The following is a 17,183-nucleotide window of genomic DNA, read 5'->3' as shown; positions in this document are numbered from 1 at the left end:
AAAACTTCTGGGAACATTAAAAAATAGAAGTTACAGAACTAGTACTAAAATTTTGGAAACTTTCCAGGGCCCTTGACTCCACTTCTGAGCCCTGCAGGGTGGGCATTGCCTCCTGGAATATAGGTCCCATGACCTACATTTCTCTTTAGTCCTGGGGACTGGGGAGGAGCTGCACCCTGTCTTGCACAGCGATGCCTCAACCACTTGACAAAACAGACCAGATTTTGCTTGCTTGAGTAGATACCGATGGTCTTCTTGTGGTTTTCCCCTTTAAAAATCCTTCCCTCGACCCCCTTCTCACGGAAATCTCAAGCTCGGCTCAGAGATTGTTCATTCTGCTCGCAGCTGATTGGTAAATCTTTCGGTTATAATTGGTTTGAGTCTACGGTCCTTTCCCAGGGTCAAACTCCACAGGAACACGCACTCAACTCTGCTCTCTTTCCATCATCCTTAGAGAGAGGACTCGCCAGCTCCCTGCAGCAGCTAGTGCTCTGGACTTCCTTGTTTCTCCTCCTGTGCTGCTTACTGCCAGATATCACCTGACTTGTGAGCATGATTCTGTGCTTTTATTATTCTTTAGCAAGAAAAATGTCCAGATATTTTCAAGAGAACCGGCAGTGGCAAAGCCCATGTTCAGGATACTAACAGACCGTGTTTGAGGTTTTTGTGTATGTCCGTGTGTCTATGGGTGGTGTGCATGTATGTGTATGTGTTTTCGTGATATCTGTATGGTATCTGTATGCATATGTACATGTATGCACATGTGTGTCCATGTGTGTGGACGTCAGAAGTCAACTTTGTCTTAGTCATTCTCCATCTAACTTTTTGAGACAGATTCTCTCCTTGATTCAGCGGGGTCAGCTGTTTACCAAGCCCTGGAAATCCTCCCTTCAGTCCCAGCACTGGGATTGCAGGCCGGCACCTCGCATTTTCTGTGGATGCTGGAAGTCTGAACGCAGGCTGTCATGCTTGCCCATGGGCACTTAACCCACGGAGCCGTCTCTCCAGCCCTGTTTGAGGTCTTGCACAGCATTTCACTCTGGTCTCTCCTCCACAGTTCTTTTCGGTGTCCTGTTTGAAGAGAACAAAGAGCCTGCTTTTGCCAACTACCGCCTTGGGGAAGCCGTAGGGTTTGTCATTGCCTTTGGATACAGCTCATTTCTGTGTGTGAGCACCAAACTCTACATTCTCTTGGGTGTCTTGAGTGTGGCCATGGTCAGTTATGGGACTGTTGAGTACCGGGAATACAAGGCAGCTTCCAAGGTTCTTGCTGCAGAAGAGAAAAACCAGGCAGAAGAGGAAGGAACAAAAATGTGAATTAAGTGATGGCTGAGTACCCATCCTGGGGTCCATGTAGCAGTGTTCAGGAGATAGACTCGATTCTTCGCAACTGTTTTGGCAATATGTGGATGTTCTAAAGATAATCTATAGTTTTTTATGTATTTTCCTCAATTTAACAAATTTCCAGTCTATTTTTCTACTCACGGAGATCAAAAGTATATACAAAGGACGGGCAATATAGCCCAGAGCTGGTATGCAAGCTTAGCAAGCACGAGGCTACACAATCAGCCCACAACACTTCAAAAAGGAAACCACAGCCAGGTACTGGGGTAAAGCACTTTCTAGACCAAGCATGAGACTCCAGTTTGAACCCTCAACATCCATGCTTAAAAAAGTCAGGGATGGTAATGTGCACATGTAATTCCCACACTGCGGACTCAGAGGGGTCCATGGAGCCATTGGCTAGTCAAGAGAGCCAGACCCATGAGCTCCAGGCTCAGTGAACATCTTGGTTTCCAGAACTAAGGTTGGTAGTAACCAAGGACATAAAATGTCTACCTCCTAAACACACACACACACACACACACACACACACACACACACACACAGAGAGAGAGAGAGAGAGAGAGAGAGAGAGAGAGAGAAGAGAGAAGGAGGGAGAGAAGTATCTACTAATTTAATTGTAGATATAAATGCAACATCAAAATTTTCCAGAATCTGTTTACCTTGGTTTTTTGTTCTGCTTAATAATCAGAAGAACCATCATTTTATAAACACCATGATTTTACAAATGGGTGAACACCTAACGCCACACACTTTACAAATGGGTACAAGAAGTCACCTGAACAAAGTCACTGGGCAGTTTTGTGCCTCTTGAAATTTCCTGGGGGCTTTCTAAATAAAGAGTGTCATTGCTTTATGAACATACTTTTCTGCAGAAATATGTTTTCTAAAAACCCACATGGATCACAAACATACAACACATACACACAACACGTACACACAATACATATATGTACACGCATGCACATGCATGCTTGCCATGTTGAAGAGTGCACACGTCAGAGGCCATCGAAAGGTTTTCGGATGGGATGGTAGAAAACTCTCACTGGTAAAAGTCAAACAACCCACACGTCATACCTGCCAGGTGCTCGCACTGTGGTCACGGTGGAGTCAGACATGACATGTGTGTTACATGTCACATGCCCACTCTACAGTCACCACCCCGGCGCCATCTTTTTGTTTTTCATCTTGACTAGCTCTATCAGTGGCACAGCTACCAATTTTTTCCACACACACTTTTTCTCTCTAAGTCCTTTGTCAGAGATGGCGGATACTCTTGTGTATCCCACACGGAATACCGTATTCCCTGGAGAACCATCCTATCTTCTTCCAGTGGGTTTTCCTCCTCTCCAACCAGTGCCCTGAGAGGTCATCAGTGGCAGAGGTGGGAAAATTTAAAACATGACATGGGAGCTGGAAAGATTTGCCTGTATTATGAAGAAGTATACCTGTGGCCTAAGGTGTTTCATGCAGGAAAATCCCTGTATCCTGAGTCCCTGAATGACATTTTAAGGATGGCATGGCATCCTTTGGAGAAGCAAGTCTGGGGGCATTGACAGGGGCCATAAAGACGTGGACCTCACTCCCACTCGGCTGCTGGGAACCAAATGCCTGCTGGTCCTGCTTTGGAAGGCCTTCCTCCCTGGGACCTCTCATGTTCCCCCCCCAACACCCCGGTTTCCTTCCCCCTCTCCGTCATTCTCACCCTGCCACACACTGACTCTGCTCCATGGCCCGGCTTCATAGACACTGGCTCCTCTGAGATGTAAGCCTGTTTTCTCCTAGTCCATCCTTCATGCTGGGGATGGAAAACAGGCTCACATGTCACACAGACCATACCGCATGAACAAATTGTGAGGGCTTCATTTCATCTCTTCACTTGACAGGTGTTTCATTAGCACTGCCTTAGCTACAGCCGTCAAGGCAGTGGCAAGACAATACAGTTCCACAGTGGAGAAATCTGTCTTTTATAAAAACAGTGAAATGAGTCAGTAGACAGTCGCTACTGTCGAAATGAGACAGGGAGACAAGAGTCTGGGTCAGCACTAGGGCAGGAGAAGAAAGGTTAGGAAGACGTTAATGAGTGCAACACCTACCCTGAGGGGTGAAAGTAGCCGTGTTCAGGTTTGGGGTACACTCTCTAGAGTCTGCAGGATGTGATTGTGTAGAGAAGGGATGTGTAGCCAAGAAAACTCCAGAAGGGTGACCCTAGCAAAGGACTGTCACCTCCTTACCTGAAGAATGTCTGACTAGTTGGTAAACACCAACATCCTGGCACTGGGCATTTTAATTCTGACTTGTACTCTTTTGCACAGACATAATCAATAATGAGACTGCGATTCATGGGAGAGATGACATGTTCATGGTCCCATCACAAGCATGACAGATCACACACAGGCATGTGCTGTCTGTCATGCTAGGATGAGACATGAACACAATGAGATGTCCTGGAGCTTGACATTCCTCTCTGCAGAACAGTCTTTCTAACCTGGTGACAATGCCCCTGTTGACAGTTCCCTGGGAAGCCTCTTCTAGGCACAGAGCCTGTGCATTGGGTCAGGTGGTGGTTGTAGAGAACAGACCCTCTGTGTGTTGACTTTGTGACTTCGGGACTGCTGAAGGACTTACAGGAAACATGATAATCTTAGTTAATCAAGGACACACACAATTAACACGATGAAACAGGTCTAAGTGTCCAAAGAGCTCTTCTCTTTGGGGAGATAATGGGGACAGGGTCCTTAGGGCTCTGGTGTGCCTGGTACATTCTGTCTCTTGGACAGGAGTTGGTGATATAAGTTCAGAAGAGCATGTTAGAGACAGACTTGGGCCATGATGGTGGGCACAGCAGTATTGTTAGCAGAGGCTGAGGTGACGCTGGGCCAGTGCCGTGGAACAAGCCAACACTTCTCTGGGGGCTGCTCAGAAGCACGAAGCCCAGACTCCATACGGCCGTTACTGGAGTATCACATTCTCTCAAGCTGTCCCATGAGGTCCTGTGGGCACTCAGCCCAGGAGAGAACCGAGCCATAATGAAACCCAGTGGGAACCTAGAGAGTGGGCTCCCATCCAGGCAGTCTAGGATGTGTGAAACAGGGCTCAGAAGGTGTGTATGTCTCTCTATTCAAGTGTTCTTGGCAATGGCTGCTACCCTGGGTGGCCCCTCGCCCTTAGTGTGGATGTTCAAGCACAGAGTGAGCACAGGTCTTGGAAGCTTACTCTTCTCAAATGGAGGGAAAATTAAAAACCATTAAGTTTGGGTTACTAAACTTAGTGACTAAAATATCTAACCCAGGCCCAGATACTGCCTTTCTCTGTTAGCTCCCTGGACTTGATACACTGTCCAAATAGTATACATGTCAAACTCAGACTCCTGTTTATGCTTCTAAAGAGCATAAACTTAATTATATTTAACATAAAAAAACTGAATTTACCAGCCCCTAGATCTGGAAGATAGTGAATAATTTAAACTAACCAAGACAGAAAACGCCTGCGTGTTGCATGCCACCAGCCTCGGCTTGCTGGCCCAGAAGTACAGGGTGGGTGGTTTTGATTTGTTTGCCTGGTAGAGTTCAGCCAGCATCTTGGCTGAGACTTCTTGTACCTGCAACATGTCAATGACTTATCACCAGTCAGCGATGCTGGAGACTCAGTGGGATGGTCAGAAGGGTCTCTCTGGCTCAGAAACAAATATCAGATGAGCCCTCTGGCTCCCCCCCCCCCCGAGATTCACCATACAGGAGGCAGTGTTCAGGTGCCTGCTGTGAACACTGGGAGCAGTAAGAAAGCCTTATTATCTCTGGAGATGGCAAAATAGTAAAGATTTGAAAAGCTCATCTGCTTTCCAGGGAGACAGGTCCCTTCTCCAAAGGAATCTGGTAGGCCTCAGAGTCCCCGTGCATGGTAACACATGTTAGTGGTGAAGTCCCTAAGGTGTAAACAGCACAGCCCTTCCCCCACCCCCTGGGTATTCACTTGCTAGGGTCCTGGCGGCCAGTCTTCTCTGAGGCAGGGAAGTCCCTCCCTTTGTGAGGACAGCAGGCTGTGCATTGCTAAGCAACAAGCATTTCTGTCATCATGCCCAGATCCACTTAGTTGCACAGTGGGCAATACCTACTCTTGGCATCTGTATCCCAAAGAGAGGCCATTCCTAGATATTAGGTTGGGGGCAGGCAGATCTGCAGAAGTGACACCCAGAGACCAGCACCTTCTGAAGAAGGCCCAGGCTATTCAGTGAGTATGCACTGTCCTGGCCTACCACAGGACCTGCTTCCAGGGGCTTAGCTGGAGAGGTAGTTCGAGCCACCCAGGCTGCATACCTACAACATACTTCGACCCAAAAGATGCACTTCCAGGATACCCTGTGTGCTGGGTGCTAGCCGTCCAGAGAAAATGGTATTAGGACTCGTGTCTGTGATAAAGGAGGTAACAGAAGGGCACTCATCTCTATCTGGCATCTCAGGGGTGGAGGAGAGTCAACTGAGTTGGGCGTGTGTGACCAAGCAAGTTGACCTACTGGGACATCTGGCTGTTTCCATTAGGAACATAGGAAGTGCTATGAATCCTGATAAGGTAAAAGAGAGACCCCTGAGTAAAAGGGGGAGCCTAGGATTGACCTAATCAATGCTCCCTTCCATCCCTGGATGGATTCAATATTGAATAAAATATTGAGAAATCGAGACTCAGGAGGGCTGAGCTGAGTTAGAGGAAGCAGGTCAATGAGGTCAGGCCCTTGAAAGGCAGAGCTTGCTCTGGCCTTTCCGTGTCTGTTTATGCTTTCTGGCCACAATGGGACAAGAAGCTCTGCCACACACAGCCCCTGCTACCATATCAGACACCGGAAGCTAATGCGAACCTTCCCTCCTTTCAACGGTGTCTTCCGAGTGTTTGTTACAGGGCTGGAAAACAGAAGTCTGGAGGCCTGCAGCTATTGTGTGCTCCTGATTGGAAAAGGAGAACAGTTCAGATGTCTTAAAGGCTGATGGTTAGGGTCAAGGCTGACTGAGCTAAGCTGTGCGAAGTAGGCATGTGTTCCCCGGGTTCTAAGAGACACGGGGTAAAGGTACTTGCCAGAAGATGAGGAACCATGCACTACCAAGAGGCACATGACACGTAGACAACAGAGAGTTAATCCCAGGAATCCAGAAAAGGTAGCTAATTCAATTCTAAAAAATACTCACATACAAATTAACCTTTTAGGTAGAGAGGTACAGGCCTTTAATCCCAGCATTCGGGAGGCAGGAGGATCCCTGTGAGTTTGAGGCCAGCCTCGCCCACATAGTGAGTTCCAGGAGAGACAAAGCTATGTAGAGGGACCTTGTCTCAAAACAAAACAAAACAAAACAAAACAAAACAAAACAAAACAAAACAAAACAAAACATGGTGTGGCTATTCTGTTTCATGTTTTGCCCTTGCTGGAAGCCAGCATTCATCACAGGGAAACTTACTGTCTGCAGTGTTGGAAACTGCTTTCATGGATCTAGTAACAGGGTTCCCTAGAAGGACACCTCTGCTTAACTACCAAGTAATTGATTTTCCCTCTCAGTTCCGGCATGACTGAAGTTCATGGTATTTGGTAACATGGACTTGCACCTGCGCTTGATTGTGGCCAGGTAGAGAGCCTGTCTTTAGAGCAGAGACTGTGTGTATCAAGGTGATAAAATGTAAACAAAGAATGACTCCTGGTTCTGACTTGAGAGCCCGTTCAGGGAGGACAAATGGCTGAGAACCTGTCACTATTATGGACGTCTCTGGCTTCTGGGTGTTGTGCCCCCAACACACCTTGGTCTGTAGGCCTTTTCGCTGAGTCTTTTCTTGTGGGACCCCATCTGCCCCGGATTACATTAAAGTATGGGAAAGAGGGACCCTTTCTTTTCCTGAGCCTAGAGAGCTTGTAGCTCAGGCTGAACCAGACTCAAAGAGATTACAAAACCTATAATTTTAACAATGATCTGTTAATGAGCCTGCCAATGACTTATACAGATTCAGGGGTTGGTGTTCATTAGGTTATGTTTGTGTTTTGATGACATTAGTGTGGTTGAAGGTGACTAGAGAGCAAGTCTGAATATTTTTCTTTTTTTCTTTTTTTCGGAGCTGGGGACCGAACCCAGGGCTTTGTGCTTGCTAGGCAAGTGCTCTACCACTGAGCTAAATCCCCGACCCCCAGTCTGAATATTTTAAAGTGTGTGTCTGTCTGCTAGCAGCACACTCGAGGGTTCTGGTACCTTTACTGGCTCTCATTGTCATGCGGTTAAGTGGTGTTTGGTATTTTATTTTCCTTGACGCGAGAGTTCCGACCTTACTAAAACCCCACGGCTGTCATTCACAGTACCGGAACCCCAGGCACTCTGTCGAATACACCTGCATTGCTGCTCCTGCAGGCAGACTTGTGCTGCTAACAAAGAGGCCAAAACTCCTGTAGTTGCCCACCTGTTAGACCTCCTAACAGGCTCCCCCAAAAGGAAGCCTCTAGAAATGAGAGTTGGGAACCATGATGCCCTGCATAAGGGCGTCTACACCTTTCGTGGTCAGCTTTGGCAGTTTTCTAGTGGGAAAACTACACTTAGAGTTAGTGAGTTCCCAACCAAGCTGGGAACTGTGACTGCAAACCAAGTTTGGAAAGATTGTTGAGTGGTGTCCCTGTGACCAACACACCTGGCAGAAACTCCTTAAGAGGAACAGGTTTACTGTAGCTCACAGTTTGAGAGGGATTTCAATCCACCACATACAGAGAAGGCAAGGCAGGAAGGCATGGTGACAGAAGTGTGAGCCCTAGACAGGACACCATGACCACACCTTGGGTGGGTGTGGCTTTCATGGCCACACTACAGGCTCCTTGGTCTTCAAAACAGCACTTCAAATTGGGGAGAGCCTGTGAGGAATGCTTCAGATGTCCAGGTAACAGTGTCTGTTCAGAATGAAACTGTTGGCCTCAGGAGTTCTGCTAACTGATGCCCATGCAAGCTCTGGTGGGCAGAGATGACTGGCACCTCAGTCTCTTCCCCGAAATATGTGGTGGTAACGGTTAGTTAACCATGTCCCGTTATCTCTGTGATGACGCATTTGCAGGTCACATGCTCGTCGTAGCATAGTGTGGTTTTTCAGTCTGAGTAAAATGCATTTGGTTTAATCTCCTATTTATATCAGTGCCAGATGATATAAGCTGAAGACGTCGGGGCCTCTGCAGGACCCTCTGCTTCTGCATCCAAGTGCCCCGGGCTGCATGACTTTTAATGTACTTGTGTTTTTCATTATGATTCTGTCTGGCTATAACATCGTCTTCCCAGTTTCCCATCAGTACATCTTGTGGGTTATAGGCTAGACATCTAAATAAACAACTACACGTGACACACCCACCCGCACCCACACCCACACATTCACATATGTACACCACCTCAGAGGGCTCTCCCATATTCCCTACCTGCATTGCACACACATCAGACCCCACACCCCTACAACCACCCATATACACACACATACACACCAACCCCCATTTCTATCTAGCCCATCTCCACACATCACACCCTACACAACAGCCTTCCACATAGGCACACAAACTTATCCTTTCCCCAAATCCCACCCCTACACACACACACACACACACACACACACACACACACACACACACTATCCACTCCACATCCACATCCACATCTACATCCACACATACACTTTTACCGACACCCCTCCATACACTGAGACATACACACGTATTGCCACCCCCACACAGGTAATGACTGAAGAGTGAGGTGAAAGTCCAGGGTGTGCTCTTTGTAAATGTTAGTGTCCGTGGCATCTCTTTGTCTTGGGACAAAATTTTCTTCTGAACTTTGGGTTTTGGGCTTTGCTTTGGTGCCAGACTCCTGGCCTCTGACCTAGGTAAGGAGATGCTGGAAGCAGAAGTGAGCAGTGGGCCAGAGTCCCCAGGAGTACCTACTCATGTCTGATATGGAAACATGTGCAGGGGCTGGGGAGAAGACTCACTGGGTCAAGTTCTTGTCACATAAACATGAGGACCAGAGTTTGGATCCCAAGAACCCATGTAAAAGCCAAGTAGATGTGGGAGCCCACCTGTCCCTCAAGTGCATTGGAAGGGAGCCAGAGAGAGCCCAGAGCAAGCTGGCCAGTCAGACTAGCTGAAGTTCTGGGCTTAGTGCAAGAGCCAGCCTCAGTAAGAAAGCCAGTCTTAGTATGTAAGATAGAGATCAATTGAGGAAGATGTGGCATCAACCTCAGGACTCCACACATATGCTTGCATACATGTATACACACATGCACATATACATGTACACATATGCACACACACATGTACACTCACATGCACCCACATGCACACAGATGTACACACATGTACACACACAAATGCACATGCATGCACACACATACATTCACATGCACACATATGTACACATGCACACACACAGAGGACTATAACACCTATGTCCCTCCCTCCTTGTTCTTTGGCTTACTGGCCCCTCACTTACTCTACCATGTGCAGGGCACCTGAGGCAGGGACAAAGCAGATTTACCTCATGTGGGCAAGGAGCCCAGTGGCCTTTCTTAAACCTCTGGACCTGAAGAAAGAGAGGGACAGATACCAGAACACCTGGAGGGACAATCTGCAATCCTTCCACTGGAGGGAGCCTGCAGCGCCAAGCTAGCAGCAGCTTTCCTAGCCCCACAGTGCTACCTGAATGGCCACCAGGGGGACCCAGCAGACTGCAGAATTGGAACAGGACACTGAGTGTCTCTCTCTACTCTGGTTGAGGGAAGTCAGTGAAGATGTGTGGCCTCTGAAGCTGTGCTGCTGAACTAAAACTTGTCCCACTGGGAATAAAATGAAATAAAAGAGTGCTTTCCCCACAGCAGAGGGTGTGAGATGTTGCCACACCATAAGAAACAGTGTGTCCCAGGTTTCCCCACAGGTTGGCAGGGGATGTGTTGGGCAAGACCAGATTGCTCATGCTGCCAGACCCTGGCTCTGACTGGACTGATAAGATCATGATGGCACTTTGGGACACTAGCAGCATTCAAACAGGGCCAAACCCCTTCCTCAGCTTCCTGGGAAGCTGATAAAAGAAAGGCAAATTCCCACTACTAAGAGAATGCACACCAAGAGTTAGCCATTCCGATCAGGGAGAGGCACACATCTGCCAGTGGACCTTTTTCACCAGGCCCCATGGTTCATCTGAGTTAATGGGTCTCTTTCTGAAAGGTCAAAGGCTTCTGTTACCAGCTCTGGTGCTCCGAAACCACGCGCGTGCACACACACACACACACACACACACACACACACACACACACATACACACCACACACATACACACATACCGCACTACTCACACACACTACTCACACCACACACATACACACCACACACATACACACATACCACACTACTCACACCACACACACACACACACCACACACATACCACACTACTCACACACACTACTCACACCACACACATACACATACACACACACACATACACACATACCACACTACTCACACACACTACTCACACCACACACATACACACACACACACATACCACACTACTCACACACACTACTCACACCACACACATACACATACACACACACATACACACATACCACACTACTCACACACACTACTCACACCACACACATACACACACACATTCCATACACATACACACATACCACACTACTCACACCACACACACACACACACACCACACATACCACACTACTCACACACACTACTCACACCACACACATACACATACACACACACACATACACACATACCACACTACTCACACACACTACTCACACCACACACATACACACACACACCACACACATACACACATACCACACTACTCACACACACTACTCATACCACACACACACACACACACACACACACACACATTCACAAGACTTGAAATGCTTACGGACAGCATTAAGCTCAACTTGAAAATACAACAAACTGTGGATTAGATGCTTTTAAGAGACACGCAGGTCTCTTATTTGGCCCCCAGGCCAAGGTTGTAGCAACGAACACGTGTCATTCAGTTGAGTCTGTTCTAGCCCAGTATTCCCAGTATCATACAGTGGCAAGCTGTGTGCAACAGTGGGCCTTACATTTGGAAACACATGGCTGAGGTAACTCTGGAATCGCATGGCATTAACTTTCCTGTGTGTGTGAGTGGGCGTTAGCTTGTGCGCATGAAGGCTATGCAGGTGTGCATGCCCTCATGGATGTGTGGAGACAGGAGACTGATACGGTGTCTTCTATCGTATCCGACCTCATCGTTTGAGACATAGTCTCTTGCAGACCTGGAACTAACTCAGTAGGCTAAGTTGACTGGCCAGCAAGCTCTACTGTAGTGCCTGGCTTTTTATGTGGGTGTCAGAGATCCAAATTCAGGTCCTTATGCGTGTGTAACAAGTACACTACCTGCTGACCCATCTCTCCAACCTCTCAACCATTTTAAAAAATTTGCTTATCTGTTAAAGAATTCATACTTTTGTTTGTTTTCACCACTTGTCCTTACTCTTTCCACCAGCAGTGCTGATCACAGAGGCAGGGCTATGATGAATGGTCTGCAGACTTTGGGTGATGTGACTGCAGAGATTTTTAGATTGTCCCCAGAGGGAAATACTGTACAGGTAAGCAGACAAATGGCAGGCCTGGGTGGAGGTGAGTTTGTCCGTGGCAGGAAGGGCTCCTGAGCACAGTAGCAGGAGCTAGGGGGAGGGATGAAGCCATGTCATCTCTCATCTGAAGCTCTGTGGTCTAATCCTGTCTGGATGATCAATGTTTAGAAAAGACAGCGTTTGAGGATGGAGGATGAAGCCCCGGGGGCCGCCTTGAAGCCGCTGGTGTTCCGAGTGGACGAGAGCACACCTGGGGTTGTACAGAGTGTCCTCCTGGAGCGTGGGTGGGACAAATTTGACGAGCAATGTCAGGATGTGGAGGACTGGAATCTGTACTGGAGATCGTCCTCCTTCCGGATGGCAGAGTATGTGAATATCAAGCCCTGGCAGAGGCTCAACCATCACCCAGGGACAACCAGTCTCACCAGGAAGGACTGCCTGGCCAAACACCTGGCACACATGAGGAGGCTCTACGGTGAGTCGATCTATGAGTTCACACCCTTGACGTTCATCATGCCCAGTGACTACACCAAGTTTGTGGCCAAGTACTTCAAGGAGAAGCAGGACTTGGGTACCAAGCCAAGCTACTGGATCTGCAAGCCAGCAAAGCTGTCCCAAGGGAGGGGGATAATCATTTTCAGTGACATCCGGGACCTCATGTTCAAGGACGCGTATGTAGTACAGAAGTACATTTGTAACCCCTTGCTCGTGGGTAGGTACAAGTGCGACCTCCGCATCTATGTCTGCGTCACTGGCTTCAAGCCTTTGACCATTTACATGTACCAGGAAGGGCTGGTGCGGTTTGCCACGGAGAAGTTTGACCTCAGTAATTTGGAAGATTATTATTCCCATTTGACCAACAGCAGCATCAACAAATTGGGGGCCTCGTATGAGAAAATCAAAGAGGTGGTGGGTCAAGGCTGCAAGTGGACCCTCAGCAGGTTCTTCTCGTACCTTCGGAACTGGGATGTGGACGACCTGCTGTTGAGGCGGAAGATCAACCACATGGTGATTCTCACTGTCCTGGCCATGGCTCCATCAGTCCCCGTTGCCAACAACTGCTTCGAGCTTTTTGGGTTTGACATCCTCATTGATGACAACCTGAAGCCGTGGCTCTTGGAAGTCAACTACAGCCCTGCTTTGAGCTTGGAGTGTTCCACGGACGTCTCTGTCAAGAGAAGCCTCGTCCATGATATTATTGAGCTGTTATACTTAAACGGCCTCAGGAGTGAGGAGAAAAAGTGTGGGAGAACTTCTCAGGGAAACGCCATGGTCTCCCAGGCCAGGAGAAGTCAGCAAAAGCTCTGTGCTGCCCCTGCTCCCCCTTCTTATGCGTCTCTCATACAGTTTGCAACGTGCAGTAAAAGAAGCCCAGCTGCCCAGCACATGTGTCCCAAGCACACTCGAACCTCCCAGCTCAGAGAGATGCTGTGCAGGCAGAACAAACTTCTGACAAGAGAGGCAGCCAAAAGCAAGCCAAGGCTCAAGGCTTGGCATTCGCCTCGAAAGATGCTCTCCCTATGTGCGTCTCAGTCACTGCCCCGTAAGACGAAGGGACCCACGGGCATCCTCCCGGAAGCTGGAAACACACCAAACAACCATGCGGGCAACTTTGTTCTTATCTTCCCTTTCAACAAGGCTACTTTTAGTGCCTCCAGAAATGGGTTAAATGTCAAAAGAATAATTCAAGAGCTCCAGAAACTAATGAATAAATAACTCCAAAGTGTTAAAAAGCCAAAATGAAATAGTGAGGTGAATTTTTGAAAACTAAGGATTTCTCTCTCTCCAGAGCAGAGGCATAGGCCAAGACCCTGATGTGTGCCTTTTGCACACACATTGTTGCTGGGTGCAGTGGCACAGTGTCTGCACCAGGGTGGGTGGTCACACTACTGGTCACACTACTACTGTCTCCAATGCTACCCATTACTACAATCAAGCCGTACGTTCCTCGTTACATAAGAGAAGGAAAAAAAAAGAAATATAACTTTTTAAAGGGGTTTCTTAGGTAAAATAGTACAAAACTACCAGGAATTGTCTTTCATTTTTAACCAGCCATTGTTAGCCAAAATTATTGGGGGGGAGGGAACTGGGAAGATGGCCTGGTTGATAAAGTATTTGCCATGACACCATGAGGACCCACACCTAATCCCCCAGCACTTGAACAAGAAGCCAGCTATGCTGACACATGCTTGGGGTCCCAGCCCTGGAAAGGTATCTCAGGCAGATCCCTGGGCCTCACTGGTCAGCCAGTATAGCTGAACCAGTGAGCTCCAGCCAGTCTGAGAGATCCGATCTCAGAAAGCGGGGTGGTTGATTTCTGAGGAATAACACTTGAGGTTGATCTCTGGTTTCCACTGACATGTGGGAGTATGTGCAGACACACGGGGACACACGCACACACACACACATACACACACACACATACATGCACGCACACACACGCACACACACATACACACACGCACACACACACACCATCAGCATAAAGTCATTTAGAGTGCTGCATTTGTCACCCACTGCCACCCAGCCCTGGTGATGAAGCCTCTCACACTTAGGCAAGTTGCGGTCCTGGCAGATGAAAAGGTTTCGGGTCCCAGACCTCCATAGAAAACCATTAAGAATAAGGATTGCCAGCCATTCAGCTGAGTGCACAGACTGCCAGGAACCAAGTTGTCACCCATCTCGTTACTGTGACAGAGCACCTGATAAAAACAACTTAGTGAGAGGTTTCTTGGGGCCCACTGTCCAAGGCCACAGTCAGTTGTGGGAAAGCAGCAGGTAGCTGGTCACACCATGTTCTGGGTCAGGAAGCAGTGAGGAACAGGGGAGGGGGACGGGAGCTTGGTACCCAGCTCACTTCCTCTTTTTCATCCCGTCTGAGACTCCAGGCCGTAGACTGGTATCTCCCGTGTTTAGGTGGAGTCTTCCCATATCAATAAACCTAGTTCAGAAACTCACCAGAGATACACTCAGAGATTTGCCTCCTAGATTCTGTCGAGTTCATACATTAACCATCATGCAGACCGTGTCTTCCCAGGACTGGGGGGCAGTGAGTGGGGTGGGGGGTTAGGGGGGAGAAGACATTCCTTTTGGAGTGATGGGAACACTCCAGAACAAGGTAACTGTGACAACCACATGGCTTCATGAATGGGCCAAGAATAATGCGTATGTTGTGTGTATTTAATAACAACAACATGGGCTGGAGAGATGGCTCAGCCTTAAAGGCTAGGCTCACAACCAAAATAATAACAACAACAAAATCATTAGGTAATAGAATAAGGGGGGGTCCTCTGCCTATGCCTTTAAATTCGGACATTTGTGGATAAATGTGCTTTTGTGAGATCCTGGGATTCACATAGGTGCTTCTGAGACACTGTTGGAACCAAGACTCAGGAGGGTGGATGTGACCGTAGCTCACATTCGAGTCCCCCAAACAACCCCAGTCCACATAGTCTATAGCTCTGTTTGGCCATGAGCCTGTGGCTGTCATCACTGCTAGGGATCCACACGAAATGTGGCCACTAGTACTTCTGCCTGGCTCTCAGAGGACCCAGAGAAACCTATGCAACCAACAGGCATAGGTGTGAAACTCCACCACACAGCAGGTGTAGAAGGGACCCTGGCTTGGTTCCAGGCTGCGTTGGCTGCAGTCTGTGTTGGCAACCATTCTGACACCACAGAAAACTCCTGAGAGACTCATTTGTGTGCTTCTGGGACAGGCCTGCAGGCTCCCCCACCCCCAGGCTCTAAAAGGGCCTCAGTATCAGGCACTCTGCACTCACTAGTCTAAAAGTAGCTCAGTTCAGCTCCTCCAGGCTGTTCTGGAACAGTCCTCCTACCAGAAGAACTGTGCAGAGTCTCACCACCCAGGGGGCCCAGTGTGGGTTTGCTGAACTGGATCCCAGTTAGTTATGGCCTCAGTTTGCCAGAAGTACTCAGACACCCATCCTGAGTTCTGGGGCAGGCTTGCCAACCTCTGTCTTATATCTGTCAATGGCCGGAGATTTCAGACCCAACTTCTCTCTTAAGCGGAATAGCATCTCTGCTGGAGGACTGGGAGGAGGTAACTGTAGCAGCGTCTCTGGGACTTTGCCCTTCATTCTGGGAGTCCTAGAGTGTTTCTGTGATTGGCTTCAGCCCTTCTCAATCAGCTGAGAGCAGGTCTGGCAACACAGGAGCAACTTGGGCATATGCCCATCCATGGCTCTGAAGCAATGTCTCGGTGTCATAGAATAGTCCTCATTTTAGTGCCAGCCCCATAGACCAAGGTCCCAGAGAGTGTTCAATCCACCCTGTGGCCAAACGGAACTAAGAGTCCTTGGTAACAGGTTTGCAAGCAGCAGTCTCCACTACAGCTCCCAGCAACAGCCATGTGGTCCAGACCTGACCTCGTGCATGTGGCCCTGAGCAGAGAGGCAATTTCATCTCCTCAGACCTAACCTGAGACCAACCGGCTAAGGGAGATTGTGGCTCCTTTGAAGGCAAAGTCTATGCAGATAGCGGGGGGGGGGGGGCGGGGGGGAGGTGCGTGTGGAAGAGAGCATGGGAAAGTGACAGGAGACTGGTCAGTCCAGACTGTCTTCTGAGGCTTTTCAAACACAGTCTGGGATGAGATGCCAAGGTCTGAGACCCAAGAATGGGAAGAGCTTTTCCTGTCTGCTCCTGAGTGCTCTTTGCCCAGCCCCCAACCCAACGTTCAACCAGCAAAGGGTTAAAACTATTTTTCAATTGTGTGGGAACAAAAAAGGAGGAAGCAGCACCTGTGAATTAGAGACTGAATCTTATAATAGGAACCATTGAAAAGAACCAGACAGAAGTCCTAGAGCTGAGAAATGCATCCACAGGAAAAGTCACTGGGAGAAAGATTAGTAAGTCCTAAGACTGGGATCATCCGGTTAGAAAAACAAAGAGAAAAAAAGACGAAAACGCAGTGGACAGAGTCGGGGATCACATGACCCATCCACACGATGTGCAGTTTAAGATAGCGCCAAATGGAGAAGTGAAGGGGGCGTAGGGACCCTGTGCTTCATTTCCCTGTTGTGGTGGCCAGCCAGGTCACAAGAGCAGGAAAAGGGAGGGAGGTTTTACTATGGCTCACAGTGTCAGGACATTTCTGTCCATGGTGGCAGGGAAGGCGCTGACATGTAAGTGCCCACTCAACCTAGGCTCCTCATATCATAGCAAATCAGGAAG

The 17,183-nt window shown here is 48.4% G+C and overlaps 2 protein-coding genes and 1 long non-coding RNA gene across 18 annotated transcripts in view; 2 read left to right on the top strand and 1 right to left on the bottom strand.

The window, feature by feature from the left end:
• Positions 1–1,424, top strand: part of Unc93a (unc-93 homolog A) — a 33,110-nt gene extending 31,686 nt beyond the window's left edge. For 3 of the 4 annotated variants that reach the window (XM_039099869.2, XM_039099878.2, XM_039099884.2), the window contains one exon: positions 1,058–1,424. In XM_039099869.2, the coding sequence (XP_038955797.1) occupies positions 1,058–1,317 (260 nt within the window). In that variant the 3' untranslated portion in view covers positions 1,318–1,424. The remainder of the gene's footprint in view (positions 1–1,057) is intronic. The other variant, NM_001427477.1, reaches the window with a different exon arrangement.
• The window catches only part of LOC134482726 (uncharacterized), a 62,481-nt gene extending 47,418 nt beyond the window's left edge, over positions 1–15,063 (bottom strand). For 5 of the 11 annotated variants that reach the window (XR_010059221.1, XR_010059222.1, XR_010059218.1 and 2 more), the window contains exon 1: positions 923–1,067. This is a non-coding gene — a long non-coding RNA (uncharacterized LOC134482726). Of the gene's footprint in view, positions 1–922; positions 1,271–14,948 lie in introns of those variants that run through there. The other 6 variants (XR_010059230.1, XR_010059228.1, XR_010059229.1 and 3 more) reach the window with 4 other exon arrangements.
• Positions 5,421–13,730, top strand: Ttll2 (tubulin tyrosine ligase like 2). Of its 3 annotated transcripts, none has more exons than XM_006227919.5 (3): positions 5,421–5,574; positions 11,903–12,002; positions 12,159–13,730. In XM_006227919.5, the coding sequence occupies exons 2-3, from the start codon at positions 11,925–11,927 to the stop codon at positions 13,704–13,706; spliced, it is 1,626 nt and encodes a 541-aa protein (XP_006227981.1). In that variant the 5' UTR covers positions 5,421–5,574; positions 11,903–11,924; the 3' UTR covers positions 13,707–13,730. The 3 variants fall into 3 exon arrangements, with proteins under 3 accessions (XP_006227981.1, XP_008756973.1, NP_001162607.1); XM_008758751.4 differs by having other exon boundaries at positions 5,430–5,574; positions 11,900–12,002; NM_001169136.1 differs by lacking the exon at positions 5,421–5,574 and having other exon boundaries at positions 11,928–12,002; positions 12,159–13,706.
• Positions 15,064–17,183: the final 2,120 nt, after the last annotated feature.

This window comes from Rattus norvegicus, chromosome 1 (assembly GCF_036323735.1).
Source record: "Rattus norvegicus strain BN/NHsdMcwi chromosome 1, GRCr8, whole genome shotgun sequence".
NCBI lineage: Eukaryota > Metazoa > Chordata > Mammalia > Rodentia > Muridae > Rattus > Rattus norvegicus.
The sequence above is the reverse complement of the archived record's forward strand: the minus strand, read 5'-3'. Positions and strand labels throughout refer to the sequence as shown.

Excerpts from the sequence above, each read along its gene's own strand:
- Ttll2 (XM_006227919.5), top strand. The coding sequence starts at position 11,925 with ATGATGAATGGTCTGCAGACTTTGGGTGATGTGACTGCAGAGATTTTT. Across the intron at positions 12,003-12,158 it reads CAGAGGGAAATACTGTACAG|AAAAGACAGCGTTTGAGGAT; the intron begins GTAAGCAGACAA and ends ATCAATGTTTAG.